Here is a 15,714-nt window from a genome sequence, read left to right as displayed (position 1 = left end):
CCTCTGTAAGATAACGACTCCATTATTCACATGCCACCATAAAAAGAAAATAACCAAATGTACTATTACAAGACAGATCTTCATTTGGGTGATGTTTGTCTTTAAATTCACAAATAATTTTTATTCTATGTGCCCAAGGACAGACAACTTCCTGGAATGCTGGGGGCTGTTCCTATAAGATAACAAGACACATGTTTTCTCTTTAGTAAACAAGTTTGGTTGTCCCAACTGCTCAAGATGTGCTCGATCACACATAAGTGGGAGATAGGTAGACAGGATTTATGTAAGGACATATGCTTGCCCCTGATTGGACTAAGGCAGGAAGTGTGTAGCCTTGTGGGGTTTGCCTTTATAAGCCCCTGTCTAATGTAGTTTGGTACAATTCTGTGGGAATCCCAGGTATGGACCTAGCCAGTGTCCATCATCCTGGCCAGTATTTAATAAAGCTTGCTTTAAATTTGGCTCAAAAATTGTGATAGTGGTCTTATTCTTGCCAGGTGAGATTAACAATATAATAATTAATTGTCACTCCACTTGAAAAATGACAAAATTATTCCTCTTACAATCAAATATGCATCATATACTTACAATTGCTACTATTATACTTGCAATATATTTTAACATCTGGGTTGTATAAAATTAGTATGGTTATTGATGAGGCTATTTTCCTAACACTGGGTGATCAACTAAGGAATACACACACACACACACACACACACACACACACACACACACACACACACATATATATATATATATATATATATATATATATATATATATATATATATATATATATGGCTGTCACACAACCTTATAGTCAGCTGTGGTCTCAAGTCTGAGGCGCTGCCCAGAATTATCAAATAGTAATTCTTGAAGGGGGACACCCGCTTGAAGAGACATGAGAATCGAGAGCAATTGACTTGTCCCTTGGCACCTGAGTCGAAGTCAGACACACTGATTAGGGTGATTACTGTTCTCACCTGAGCATCTTCTAGCACAGGGAATGGCAAGGAAGCAAAACTGTTATCTCTGGGACACTGTCTTTACGTCCAGAACTTTGACTCAGACCATGCTGCGACCTACCGTGGAAGGAACTCCTTTATCAATTGCGTTGATCTGAATCTCATTTGCCTTGTTCTCTTCTAAATCCAGTTTCCCATTGGTTCTAATTTCACCTGTGTCTAGATTTATTTAAAACTTGAAGTTCTTGGGCTGGAGAGATGGCTCAGAGGTTAAGAGCACCGACTGCTCTTCCAGAGGTCCTGAGTTCAATTCCCAGCAACCACATGGTGGCTCACAACCATCTGTAATGAGATCTGGCACCCTCTTCTGTATACATAATAAATAAATAAATCTTTAAAAAAAAAACCTTGAAGTTCTCACTAGCAGACTGAATCATTGAGAACCCATAGGAAATTTCTCTGTTCTGGCCTTCATCTAGATCAGAAGCAGTTAGTTGAATCACTCAGGTGTCATTTTTTCATTTCAAGAGTTTATCAAACTCGGGCAGGTTCTCATTCATATCCAGGATGGTTTGTTGTTTTTGACTTTTGATTTGTTTATTTTGTCTTTTGTTTGTTTGGGGTTTTTTGTTTGTTTGGTTGGTTTGGTTTGATTTTTCGAGACAGGGTTTCTCTGTGTAGCCCTGGCTGCCTAGAAACTCGATCTGTAGATCAGGCTAGCCTTGAACTCAGAGATCCATCTGTCTCTGTTTGTGGAGAAATGTGATGTAAGGTGTGCACCATTACCGCCAGCTCAGGATGATTATTTTGATCTGAATATATCCTGTTAGCCCCGTTTTACCACCATCAATGACTGTTAACAAAAGAGGGAGTTCTGATCTTTCTCTGTATCCAACAACTTCCAAAGAATCAGTACTGGTGGTATTCTTTTATCTTTTTGTTAATCATTATTTTAAGTGCAAAATGCTCGTTCAAACTTAAAATATAGGTAAGACAAGGTACGTCAGTATCAGCTTCAGAAGCTCCCTCTAGAGGAAATTGAGTGTCCAGAGGTTCAGATTCAGAAATAAGCGGCTCTTAGGGGATAGAGAGATGGCTCAGCAGTAAAGAGCACAAGCCGCTTTTCCTGAGGACCCACATGACAGCTCATAACTGTCTGTTAACTCCAGTTCCAGGGGATCTGGTACCCTCACACAGACATACATGCAGGCAAAACACTACTGTACATAAAATAAAAATATATAAATCATTTTTTAAATTTTTAAGAGAAAAGAAATAGGCGCCTTTTGTTCTCTTCCTCTACGCATGGACGAATTATTATTGACATCCTTGACGACCTCCATCTCCACAGGGACAACCTGCAGTGGCCGGTCCACGATCACCTCCAGGTGGACACTACACTCAGCGCCCCACCTGCACAGCGCCTCCAGGTTTATCTGAGAATTCACAAACAAAATGCCATTCTGCAGGTTTACCTCCAGAAGGTCCCCGCTGTCATTGGACACTACCCTGAACAAGCCGAGCACTAGCTCCGCCGCCCCAGCCCCAGGTCATGCGCCATGTTGCCCAGACGGTATCGCGTTTGGCCTCCACGATGATGAGGTAGCTAGAGCTGGCCGCTCCCTGCCTCCCAGGCTGCGAGGAGCAGGAGAGAGAGAGAGAGCGGCAGACGCTGAAATCTCAGGCCTCTTCATCAAGAAAACAGCATCGCAGATACTGGGGACCTTTTGGTGAGAACCGTTGGCTTTAAGGAAGCATTCATGAGATATTTTATGAACAGTCTCCCTTTTCCGTATTTATTTAATAAGTTTCACAGAGTATTCCGGTTTCTGTGTAGTTGAGTCTGTTGTGTGAATGGGTGGAATCTGGGCTCGGGAATCAAAATATTCTTCTCTCTGACCAGATAGAGACATCACGTGACTGATTGTGCAAGTACAAGAAAGATCATTGGGGTCTTGGTTTGGATCACCGTATCCTGGGCCACTCTAATTCAATTTTTGAATATTCCCATAGATGATTTATGAATGCTATTTAATTGATGTATGTGTGGTTATTTTATGATTTTAAAATATTTTATTTTTCAAAGTTTATCAGAAAATCCTCTTTGAGATAAGGCGTGACGAAACTACTCTAAAGTATTCTTTTCATGGAGAAGGATACATCATATTTGTACCCCTGACCTTTCATGGCTTATTACTATCCACAGTGTAATTTGTTCTTCACAGCACCTTCTTGGAAACTTCTAGAGAAAGTCAAGGATTCCATCATTTCATAAAAAAGAAAACTAGGATGGTTTAGTGAACTAGACAATGCTCTATGTAAAAATTATTTTATTCATAATTCTAGAGAACATTAGAATTCATCATAAATGTTAGAGGCATCACTTCTTGCTATTTATTGCTTAAATGTGGTGGCTTTTCATGCAGCTGCTATGATTCTTACACTTCAAAGCAAAGCACATGAACAGACTAATGGCAAGAATAAAACAGTTTCCTTTAAGATGCTGAGTCAAGCTGGATTTGGTGGTGCATGCCTTTAATCCCAGCTCTGGGGAGGCAGAGGCAGGTGGATTTCTGTGAGATCAAGGCCAGCTTGGTCTACAGAATGACCAGCCAGGGCTCTGATACAGAGAGAAACCTTGTCTCAAAAACCAAAACCAAAACAAAACAGAACTAAAATGCTGAATCAAAGCCTCTAAATTCCACAATATTTTAAGATGACAATAGAATGCTAATATGCAAAAGTCTATCTGGGAGTGTTTCACTGTATCCTAATCTTACTGACTAAAGGAAAAGTGTGAATTTGATACTGACATTCAAGGTTGCCTTATACATAAACACAATGAAAAGCCTATAGATCACTGTCAACATAGTAAGCATGGACTTTATAATTTCATCAACCTCCAGATCAAACTCTTTAATCCAGTTACTTACTGCCAGTACTTTTCCATAGTAGTAAATCTCCTAAACCTACACAGTGGAAGAAAAGAATGGACTCCTACAAATGTCCCCCACATGCTGTGACATGTGCACACACAAATAAATGAACAAATGTAATACTTTTAAAATAAAATAAAACCTCTTAACACAAGGGCCAACAATGGTCTTCAATATAAATTCCTCCAGAATATTGTGCCAACTGGTATTTTGTACAATTTTAGGAGAATGTGCTTTGAATGATCCCCAAATTCATGACTGACTCCCCACTTCTGCACTTGTCTAAGAGTCACAGAGCTAGAAGACTCATAGAGACATAAATGGTCTTTACTAGGCTCTTTAGATGTTATTAGAGAAATGAAAAAATTTAAGACATTAGTGATAAGTGTTTACAAAGGATTTAAAAGGTGAAGATGATGAAATGATAATTATTAGTATCAATAGATTTAATTTTTCTTTCTAGAAAAAAAAATAAAATTTAGGAAAGGATGTAAATGAACAGCTATTATAAGATGACAACTAACAAGTGTGAATGATTTGATTGAACAATTTTATTTGCCTAGTTTGTTTTGGAGGCACAGGTCAGCCTTCTTTGAATACATAGTACTTAATAAATCTCTTGCCCTTTCCTGGAAAACTCAGGAATAGATGATTTGTTCAATAGGAGCATCGTATTAGAATACAGGACTGGAGTTTTTCTCACAGTAATTTGAAGATGAGTTTTACTGTGGTGGTAGAGGATATTTAATAGCTGGGAAGGGGGTAGTGAATCAATTCAGAGCTAGTGACGAGGGATCCATTGTTGATACAAACATATTTTAAAGCAACTGATTGAAGAATATGAAAATATCAAAGCAAAGGACTGCCGATAGACAAACATGAGCATATCTAAGTAACCTGCTCTGATTATCCACTCACTGAGAATTAGAAATGAAGTGATATGACTTAGCCGAGGTAAAACAATGATTATTTCAGGTGAAGTCATCCTGGGAACTTCTAATATTTTATAGCCAAATCTTGAAACAAATGAGGCACTTCCCACCTGCAGAACCCTGAGTATATGCACATCTGGTGTTTTACTAACAAAGGCTGTTCCTTGAAACAGCACTCAAAATGTAGAGTATTTGTTTTAAATTTTTCCGTTAAAACTGAATTCTAAATTTTATATGCATTTACCGGAAAGGTGGGATTTGTCAAAAACTCACCTGTCCGGGGTGATTTGATTCTGACTCCTGTCTTTCCCTTTCATCTCTATCCAGGTTGGGGGGTAGGCTGGGGCTGAAGGCCATGAGGTCGGTCTTGGGCGGACCCTCTCCAGAGCACACCCTCTGCCGCCTCTGCTGCGAGTATGACCAGGTCCCCACCGCGCTGGAGCACACCAGCACGGGCTTCCCCGGCCCACACGTGCCCTCCGTGGGCGTCGCCGAGCAGCGCAGCGCGGTGTACAGCAGCAGGGTGAGCACCAACAGGCTGGACACCGCGCAGATGGCGATGATCAGGTACACGTTGACATCCACCAGCGAGGTCTCCGGGACTGAAGCGCGCCCTGAAGTCTGTGAAAAGGTCTTCGGCGCCTGGCCGCTTTCCACTAGAGACACTAACAGAGTTGCAGTGGCTGTCAGTGCAGGCTCTCCGTGGTCCTTCACCAGCACCAATAGAGTCTGTCGAGGCGCATCCGCCTCATCCAGAGGACGCGTTGTGCTGATCTCACCCGTGTACAGACCCACGCGGAACGGACTGCGCATGCCCCCTGCCGCCGACTGCAGCTCATAAGACAGCCACGCGTTGTAACCAGAATCTGCATCCACTGCTCGCACCTTCGCCACTACGTGCCCTGAACCCACTGACCTAGACACAAGCTCGCTCACAGATCCACCGGCTCTGACCGCTCCGTGGGGCAGCAGCGTGGGCGCATTGTCGTTCTCGTCCAACACAAACACCTGCAGAGTCACATTGCTGCCCAGGGAAGGCACACCAGCATCCCGCGCGCTCACCTGGAACTGCAGCAGCTCCAGCTCCTCATGGTCCAGAGGCTGCAGCGCGAACACCTTGCCGCTCTCCGCGTGCACAGACACATAGCTAGACAGCAAGCGCTCGCCCACCCTCCTCTCCACCAGCGAGTAGGACACCAGCGCGTTCTCCTGCGCGTCCGCGTCCATGGCCGACACCGTGAAGATGTGCGCGCCAGGCGGGTTGTTCTCCTTCACGAACACCGTGTATTCGGGCTGTGCGAACGTGGGCGCGTTGTCGTTCACGTCAGCCACCTCCACGGACACGCTGGCTGTGGCCCACAGCGAGGGCGAGCCGCCGTCCCGGGCGGTCACCACCAAATGATAGGTTGGCACCCTCTCGCGGTCCAGACTGCTATCCAATACCAGGGAATAATAGTTTTTAAAAGTGGATACGATCTTGAAGGGGACGTTGGGCGTGAGAGAGCAGGTCACTTGGCCATTGACACCAGAATCAGGGTCAGATACGCTAATTAAAGCAATGACTGTGTTTGGCTGGGCGTCCTCTCTTACTGGGAGGGACAGGGAAGTCAGTGTCAGTTCGGGGGCGTTGTCATTGGCGTCTAAGATTTCTACAGAGACTGTACAGTGGCCTACCATTGGGGGGTTCCCCTTATCCGTGGCCAGCACTTCAATTTCATAAAACTTGTTTTCTTCATAATCCAAAGTTCCATTGACCCTCAATTCCCCGCTGTTTTCATCTAGTGTAAATAAAGACCTTCCACTGGGCTTGATTGACCTCAAAGAGTACTCCAACTGCCCGTTCACACCTTCGTCTCGATCTGTAGCGTTTAACTTTATGACAAGAGTTTCTTTAGCGGCATTTTCCATTATTCTTACCTTATATTCTAAATGATCAAACTCCGGGTCATTGTCATTAACATCTAAAACACGAACCCAAAGCTGAACGGTGCCGGTGAGTTCCGGCTTTCCCCCATCTGAGGCTGTCAGTAGCAAATTAAGTTCCGGGGTTGTCTCTCGATCCAGGGTCTTCTTTAATATAAGCGACGGTCTTTTAGTCTGCTTGCTATTTGTTAGTGATTCTAAAGAAAAATACTCGTTTTGACTTAATCTGTAGATCAACACAGCATTCTCCCCTATGTCCGCATCTGACGCTCCCTCTAGCGGAAAACGCGAGTCTGGTTGCTTGGATTCATAAATCAGCAGCCTTTGTTCTCTAAGAGGAAACACTGGCGGGTTGTCATTAATGTCCCTCACCTCCACCTCCACGTGAAAAACCTGCAGCGGCCGGTCCACGATCACCTCCAGGTGGATGCTACACTCTGCGCTCCGCCCGCACAGAGCCTCCCGGTCGATCCGAGAATTCACAAACAAAATGCCATTTTGCAGATTTACCTCCAGAAGGTCCCCGCGGTCCTTGGACACCACCCTGAACAGGCGGGGCACCAGCTCCGCCAGCTCCAGCCCCAGGTCCTGCGCGATGCGGCCCACGAAGGTGCCGTGTTTGGCCTCCTCTGGGACGGAGTAGTGGAGCTGGCCGCTCCCTGCCTCCCAGGCTGCGAGGAGCAGAAGCCAGAGCAGAGGTCGCAGAGTGCAGGATCCACTTCTCTGAAAACCTACCATTGCATATGAAATCGGCCTCCAAAATGTCTCCTTTCACTGACTCTCAGTTACTTGTCTTCGGATCCAAATCTCGCTGGATTCTTGAGAAATTTTAAGGGATCCTTTTAACAGCAGCACTCAGCGTGATGGAGTCGGTTTTGTACGTGGAGTGCGGAGACTCTTCGGACCACTTTATGAATGAAGTCTTTCCACCGAGTAAAGAGCGACACCTTGTGCCTGAAAATGTGAGTACTTGTGCATATCCACCACTGGAGAATTTCACGTTTTGTTTATTTGGCCCAAAATAATTCCAAAGTGCACATTTATTGAACATTCTAATTTTAAGTCACATTGAAGCAGAGCGTATCTGAAGGTGGTACTTTTTATTGACTAGAATCAAATTAAACATTGTTGTTTCTCTTATCTAAACAAAGTTGTTCTCTTATCTAAACACTTGAAGAATAAAAAAGGTTCGCCTCGTTAGGTAAACTGGAAACACTAGAGCTAAACATTTTCTTAACATCTTGTCTATCATATAAAAATATTATCAGATTTGAAATGTTCTAATTACCGTCTCCCTTATTACTTAGGCTGCCAGGAAACTCAATGGAAAAGACATATCTTTTCCAGTGGTTGGCTGTAGTCTGTTGTTGCTATTTGTGGTGTGGAATTTTGTTTGAGACTGCAGAATCCAGGGACTGTTGATGCTGGGCAAATCTCAGCCTCTGAAGTTCCATAATAACAATGTTCTGTACACTTCATCCTTAGCTGTGTAGATTTATTTTCTCTTATATTTTTTTTAAAAGTTAAATCTGCTTGAACAGATTTATGAGGTGCAAGCAATGTTTTGATGGTGTAATGATCAAATCAGACTTAATACATCCAACACTTTCAGCATTTACCATTTCTCTATGGTGAAACTTTCAAAGTTCTCTCTTCTACTTTCAAAGTTCTACTTCTTCTACTATTAATACTATGTATTAATATATACATCCCTTTATCAACAATATTATTCCTATTTTCTTCAGTTCTGATCCTTTATTTTTTTAACATTTCATTGTTTTCTTGTAACAAATTACTGACTTTATGTCCATTACAGAATAAGAAAACAAATATTTTCAAGCTTTATAATTTGATACAGAATTCACAAAGGAAAAGTCTGTTGATATAGATGAATTTTGCATTTGACACATATGATTTCTCAAGTAAGTCCTATTGTCAGTAGGGAGATAGAAATATTTTACTTATGTAATCACCAATAATATGACAAAGGCAGCTTTTTAAATCACAGAATGAATTATCATTCCATGAAATAAAACTACCAGGAAAATCTGTACATCAGTTTGGCATTTCCATGTAACCAATATGAGTTTCCTTAACACAATAAAAATACATCCATGGAAAATAATTACAGTGCAGAATTTGGAGTTTGTGATTATAAGCCATTAAAAAGGTAAATGAATTTTATGATCTCTCCTTAAGTACATGAGATTGTGATTAAAATATAGAAAATACTCAAACAGTTGAACTAAATGGAAATGAAAATAATAACAATGAATAAGACTGAATCCATAAAGACCTGCACATATCTGAAGATTTTCAAAGGAAACCAACTCATCTGAAGAAGTTAATGAAGTATACAATGTTGCTCAATGTTCCCAAATCTTTTGGCTATATTTAGAATCCCCAAATCATCATTATCACTACTTATACTTGCCTAAAACACCATTATTATTCACACACAAAAAGAGTGAGGCCATTTTTATATATGATATTTAACTTGGTTATTTACAGTATTCTGTTGCTCTGTAAGAATATTGTGAGCCAAAGTCCAGATTTTTCTCATGTTTTAAATAATTCCTATCTACATCATTTCCAAACAATGGATCCATAGTTCTTATATAGTATCTCTTGATTACTGCACACAGAATAGATGTCTATCTCAATGTGATATTGATTAAAATAAGTTATTTTAAATCATGAACACAACTAAGAAAAATATCACTGAATATGGAAAAGCATGACTCCAATCTCAATATGGCATTTATGAAAAATTGATGATTAATATAAGCATGAAGAATTGTTGTAATCAAGGCAAAAAAAGACTCATCTGTACACAGCTCATGTTTTACTTTTATACTCAACTTATGCTTGAACAGAAAAGAGGTTTACTGAAGAAGATTCTACATTGTGGCGGCATAAGTGGCTGTAGATTCCAAAAATTTGTATTTAGTATCACCACTAGACAAGACAGATACCTTAGATTTTCTTATCCCAGCTTTAAAATTCAGATAGTCAGAGCCTATAATAGTCATTATTATACATAGTATGAAGAAAGAATTATTAAATAATATTCATGATGACATGAATGAAAGACAATCAAGATTGCTAGATTTCCAGCGTGTTTTAAATGAGTTATCTCAAGAGGGACAAAATAAATAAATTTAATAACTTTGTAAATTATTGTAAGGATTAAATGAAATAATGTATCAAAGCCCTCATAGCATGTCTAACACATAGAGATAACACATACAGTGTGGTTTAACATACACTAAACAATATTTGCTCATACTCTATAGTCTATACAAGTAGACACTGTGGCAGGGCATGGTGGTGAACACCTTTGATCCCACTGAGGATGCAGAGACAAGCAGATCTCTGCGATTTCCACATCAGGATGGTCTACACTGTGAGTTCTAGGCCAGACAGGACTATACAATGATACCTTGTCTCAAAGAAAATAGACATTGGGCAACATGAAATAGAGCATAAATCTTGGTTATCTCTTTTTGTATGATTTTCCCAATATTTATTTTCATGAAAATCCTTCCAAAATTCATCATTCAAGGGAGACATAACTGCTAACACCTTCTCAGGATTTCTATTACCTTTACTCTATCTATAGCATGGTTTTCTTTCTGTATATAAATATACTGTATATGATTTATTTCTTCAATCGGATTAAAGGGTATGTTATTTGTCATTAGAACCCAAACAAACAAAAACTCTTTCATATTGCCTAATGCATATTCTATTATTTCTAAATACAATGTTTGACTCCCTTTAAAAAAATCTATATGAACAGGATGTTGAAACAAAATTACATTTTATGTTAAATATGTGAAGTATATACTATGTTTTGTTTTGAGGTGGTTGTCAGGGGTGCCTTTATTGACATTCCATGGTTCTTTTGCACAAACTGTTGTGGAATAATCTTTTTGTACACTGTAAGGATGTATCTTTGCCAGGGCACCTTCTGATTGGCTTAATAAAGAGCTGAATGGCCAATAGCTAGGCAAGAAGAGGTCAGACAGGACTTCCAGGCAGAAAGAGAGAGAAGAAGAAGAGATGAATCTAGGCATGGCAGAGATGCCATGGAACACTGAGAGGAAACAGGAGATGCAAGATGGAAGAGAGGTAAAAAGCTACAAGGCAACATATAGATTAATAGAAATGGGTTAAAGTCATAAGAACTAGTTAGCAACAAGCCTAAGCTAAGGCCAATCTTTCATAATTAGTAATAAGGCTCCATGTCATTTTTTGTGAGCTAGCAGCCCAGAGAAAAAGCCTGCTACAATGAAGTACTTAAAGCAATGTCTATTTGAAGATAATGCACTTTGGCCAGCACAGGCAATGGTGTTGGACTTCACCATAAATGACTAGACTCTCAAACTCAAAGCACAAAGAAGTGAGAATTTCCCTAGCCTAAAGTACTTCCACATAGCTTCATGACAAGGCCAAGAATTGAAGAAAAATAATTCTGATTCACAGTGGAAGAAATTTCTCAAGTAAGTAGAAGAGCTCAATAAGTTAAACTTTAAGAGAAAGCAGCAGTGAGTTTGGCAGGTGGTTAAGCAGAACTAACATCATGTTAGGAAGGAGCTAAAATGTTGTCTATCCAAAGCAGTTGAGGACTTTGAAGGAATTGTCCTTGAGAATGTAGCAAGGCTAATGACAGAGTAGTGAGATCTCCTCCAAAGGCAACACTAAAACTCTACCCACTCCAACTCTCAGCTCACAAAACATGTTATTGAATATAAAAACTGCATAGAAAATAGGGTACTTCAAGCATGCCCATCTCCACCAGTGACAGATAATTTCATAGTTTAGAATACGTTAAGAATTCCAATCAAATTCAAAAATTAAATAACACTATAATACTTTCAAATACACAAACACAATAAAGAGCAAAGGGCACCTGTTAGAATAAGAACAATAAACTACTACAGGGCTGAAAAATAGATTTGAGCCCTGCCTAGGCCCTGTATTTCTCATTATGGTCCCTGACTTCTTCCTGGCACACTTGCTTAATGTAAAGAAAACATTGGCTCTATTTCATTTTTACTAGTATTGCTACTACTACTATTGTTATTATACATAGCATGAAGAATGAAATACTAAACAATATCTATGATGACAAGAGTGACGGGCAATGAAGATGGCTAGATCTCCAGTATTCATTCAATGAGATGCCTTGAGAGGCAAAACAAATAAATTTCATGCTGAAGATAGAATCGTAAATTGACAGACCACATCAGTGACATCACCAGGCATGGAATGTAATCCAGGATTTTGGTACTTACATTCTCAAAGATCTCCTGTTGGACTCCACTATCTCCAGAACCCAAACCAGGAGGAACACTGGGGCTGAAGGCCATGAGGTCTGTCTTTGGTAGTCCTTCTCCAGAACACACCCTCTGCCTCCTTTGCTGAGAGTAAGACCAGCTCCCCACCGCGCTGGAGCACACCAGCACCGGCTTCCCAGATCCACATGCGCCCTCAGCGGGCAGCGCGGAGCACCGGAGCGCTGTGTATAACACCAGTGTGAGCACCAACAGGCTGGACACCGCACAGATGGCAATGATCAAATACACGTTGACATCCACTATGGATGGTTCAGAGGCTGCTGTGCCCGCCAACGCCCGTGAAGAGGCCTTTGGTGCTGGGTTGCTCTCAACCAGAGAAACCAACACTGTGGCCGTGGCAGTCAATGCAGGCTCGCCATGGTCCTTCACCAACACCAACAGGCGCTGGCGCGGTGTGTCCGCTTCATCCAGGGCGCGCGTGACGCTGATCTCACCCGTGTACAGACCCACACGAAACGGACTGCGCACACCACCAGCTCCAAACTGCAGCTCATAAGACAGCCACGCATTGTAACCCGAGTCTGCATCTACAGCTCGTACCTTCGCCACTACGTGCCCTGAACCCACTGACCTAGATACAATCTCGCTCATAGACCCGCCGGCTCCCACGGCTCCGTGGGGCAGCAGCGTGGGCGCATTGTCGTTCTCATCCAGCACAAACACCTGCAGAGTCACATTGCTGCCCAGGGAAGGCACACCAGCATCCCGCGCGCTCACCTGGAACTGCAGCAGCTCCAGCTCCTCATGGTCCAGAGGCTGCAGCGCGAACACCTTGCCGCTCTCAGCGTGCACAGACACATAGCTAGACAGCAAGCGCTCGCCCACCCTCCTCTCCACCAGCGAGTAGGACACCAGCGCGTTCTCCTGCGCGTCCGCGTCCATGGCCGACACCGTGAAGATGTGCGCGCCAGGCGGGTTGTTCTCCTTCACGAACACCGTGTATTCGGGCTGCGCGAACGCGGGCGCGTTGTCGTTCACATCAGCCACCTCCACGGACACGCTGGCTGTGGCCCACAGCGAGGGCGAGCCGCCGTCCCGGGCTGTCACCACCACTTTGTAGTCAGCGGTGGTTTCTCGGTCCAGGGCGCTGTCTAGCACAAGCGAATAGTAATTCTTGAAGGTGGACACCAACTTGAAGGGGACATGAGGGTTCAGGGAGCAGGTCACCTGCCCGTTGACAGTTGAGTCTGGGTCTGTCACGCTGATTAGGGCGATAACTGTCCCCAGTGGGGCATCCTCTCGCACAGGGAGTGATAATGATGTTATTATTAACTCGGGAGCATTATCATTGACGTCCAGGACTTCAACTAAGATTGTGCAGTGACCGAACATTGGAGGACTGCCTTTGTCAACTGCTTCTACTTGAATCTTCCATAAATTAGTTTCTTCAAAATCTATTTTCCCACTGACTTTAATTTCTCCACCTACTGAATCGATATGAAAAGTGGCTTCTGTCTTAGGGGAAACATCGGTTGCAAAGGAATAAAGAATTTGACTGTTTGAACCTTCGTCCAAATCCGAGGCATTTAGTCTGATCACCAGGGTACCATTTCTTGCATTTTCTACCAGCTTTGCCCGATAGATTGCTCTGTCAAACACTGGAGCATTGTCATTTACATCCAGCACTGTGATGTGTAGTTCCAAGGTGCCTGTGAGCTCGGGTTTGCCCCCATCCGTTGCTTTAACCACTAAGTGAAGCTCAGAAGATCGTTCTCTGTCTAAAGGTTTTTTTAATACTAGTTCCAGTGGTTTAACCTGCTCATCTGTGGTTGGTACTTCCAGGGAGAAATACTCATTGGGACTCAGTCTGTAAGTCAGCAAAGCATTGGTTCCGATATCTGCATCTGAAGCGCCCTCTAGTGAAAAACGAGAGTCTAGAGCTCTTGTTTCCGAAACAAAGAAATTCTTTTGTGTGGTTGGGAACACGGGCGGGTTGTCATTAATGTCCCTCACCTCCACCTCCACGTGGAAAACCTGCAGCGGCCGGTCCACGATCACCTCCAGGTGGATGCTACACTCCGCGCTCCGCCCGCACAGCGCCTCCCGGTCGATCCGAGAATTCACAAACAAAATGCCATTCTGCAGATTTACCTCCAAAAAGTCCCCGCGGTCCTTGGACGCCACCCTGAACAGGCGGGGCACCAGCTCCGCCAGCTCCAGCCCCAGGTCCTGAGCGATGCGGCCCACGAAGGTGCCGTGTTTGGCCTCCTCGGGGACGGAGTAGTGGAGCTGGCCGCTCCCTGCCTGCCAGATTGTAAACAGCAGAAGCCAGAGTAGCAGGCACCAGGATCCCTGGCAGTATATCATGGCGACAAAGGACATATTCTCTTTTAGATTTTTTTTATTATTATTAGTAGTAGTAGTAGTAGTAGTAGTAGTAGTAGTATTCTTGCTCCAGGACAGTCGCAACAATGTGGGTGCTGTTTATAGTCTTTAAAGCTCAGGACCAGCTTCTTTCCGGTCTGCAGATGGTCTGATTTTCTTCCGTTAGCGCTCTTGTTGGAGAACAACAGCATCCTGTGGCTCAAAGTGTAAGTGCAATTGCGCTCTGCGATCTTCTTCGCTTACCTGGCTTCGGAATGCCTTCACATTTGTGTTTTTCTTTGTAGGCTTCTAACTAGTTCACATTTCAGTAGCCGGTAGCTAATTCAAGGTTGCCTTATCTTAGACTTATAGTTCCTAGAGTAGTTTCGTCTTCTATATAGACATCTAAGAACAAACTACTGCACGAACTATATTAACGTACAAAAGAAGGCGGACAAGTTACATTTGTACTGGCGATATGGCTTTTAAGAGATTTTTTTTTAAAAGTGCAACATGTAAAATGCCTCGTATCCAACCTAAGACTTTGTAATTGTGTTTTGCTGAATCTTTTTAAATGCTATATTATTCTGATTATTTGACTTAGCTCTATAGAGAATAATTCAAGATGCAGATTTTTCTGTTACCACCACAACACAATGGGATTTCAACTCAATACTAATAAGTTACTTACTATTTTATCTAAATAATTCTCTATTTGATGTTGATGAATTTACTCAGCACTGATTGCGGGAATTTAGAGCGTATTTGTAAGGTTATCTCGTTTTAAAGCTTTTGTTCAGTCACTATCTCTGTTCAGGGTAAATGTTATTTCCATCATATTGGACAACTTCAATGTGAATTATACTTGTTACTTACTTGGAAAAATTAATTAATTTTCATCCAAAAATAATGTCAGAAGTTCTAATTATATTTATCTGTTTATACTTATTTTCTTAGAAAATTATGTGAAGAGTCTAGAATATAAAAGTTGTCCTAAGTCTCATTCACTCAATTTTATTATCGCATTTTAATCTGAGAACAAAAAATACATTGGAATTCACACAGAAGACTTACAGATGACAATGAAGTTTATCAGTATTGCATTAAAGAAGAAAATGTTTTAATCATTCTCAAGACTGCATGGAACCAAGTAATCAGCATCAGAATCTTGCCAGTAATATTAAGTCATTGAAAAAACTCAAATATTCCTCCCATTAAAAAGTGATTGTAGATGGATACACAAGATAATCAAGTTTGTTTTCTTTATGTGAACTTCATTTTATTTGAACAC

General features: G+C 42.0%; 2 protein-coding genes and 1 pseudogene across 2 annotated transcripts; all 3 read right to left on the bottom strand.

The window, feature by feature from the left end:
• Window positions 1–2,218: 2,218 nt before the first annotated feature.
• LOC131896146 (protocadherin alpha-12-like) lies at window positions 2,219–3,915 on the bottom strand (annotated as a pseudogene).
• A 1,179-nt stretch (window positions 3,916–5,094) lies between these two features.
• On the bottom strand, window positions 5,095–7,494 carry LOC131895933 (protocadherin alpha-11-like). Its single transcript, XM_059246486.1, has one exon. It carries the CDS (start codon window positions 7,492–7,494, stop codon window positions 5,095–5,097), a length of 2,400 nt encoding a protein of 799 aa, XP_059102469.1.
• A 4,436-nt stretch (window positions 7,495–11,930) lies between these two features.
• On the bottom strand, window positions 11,931–14,441 carry LOC131896145 (protocadherin alpha-10). The gene has a single exon (XM_059246726.1). It carries the CDS (start codon window positions 14,439–14,441, stop codon window positions 11,931–11,933), a length of 2,511 nt encoding a protein of 836 aa, XP_059102709.1.
• Window positions 14,442–15,714: the final 1,273 nt, after the last annotated feature.

Source organism: Peromyscus eremicus, chromosome 19, assembly GCF_949786415.1.
Source record: "Peromyscus eremicus chromosome 19, PerEre_H2_v1, whole genome shotgun sequence".
NCBI lineage: Eukaryota > Metazoa > Chordata > Mammalia > Rodentia > Cricetidae > Peromyscus > Peromyscus eremicus.
This window is presented reverse-complemented; position numbering and strand designations above follow the sequence as displayed.

Excerpts from the sequence above, each read along its gene's own strand:
- LOC131895933 (XM_059246486.1), bottom strand. The coding sequence starts at position 7,494 with ATGGTAGGTTTTCAGAGAAGTGGATCCTGCACTCTGCGACCTCTGCTC.
- LOC131896145 (XM_059246726.1), bottom strand. The coding sequence starts at position 14,441 with ATGTCCTTTGTCGCCATGATATACTGCCAGGGATCCTGGTGCCTGCTA.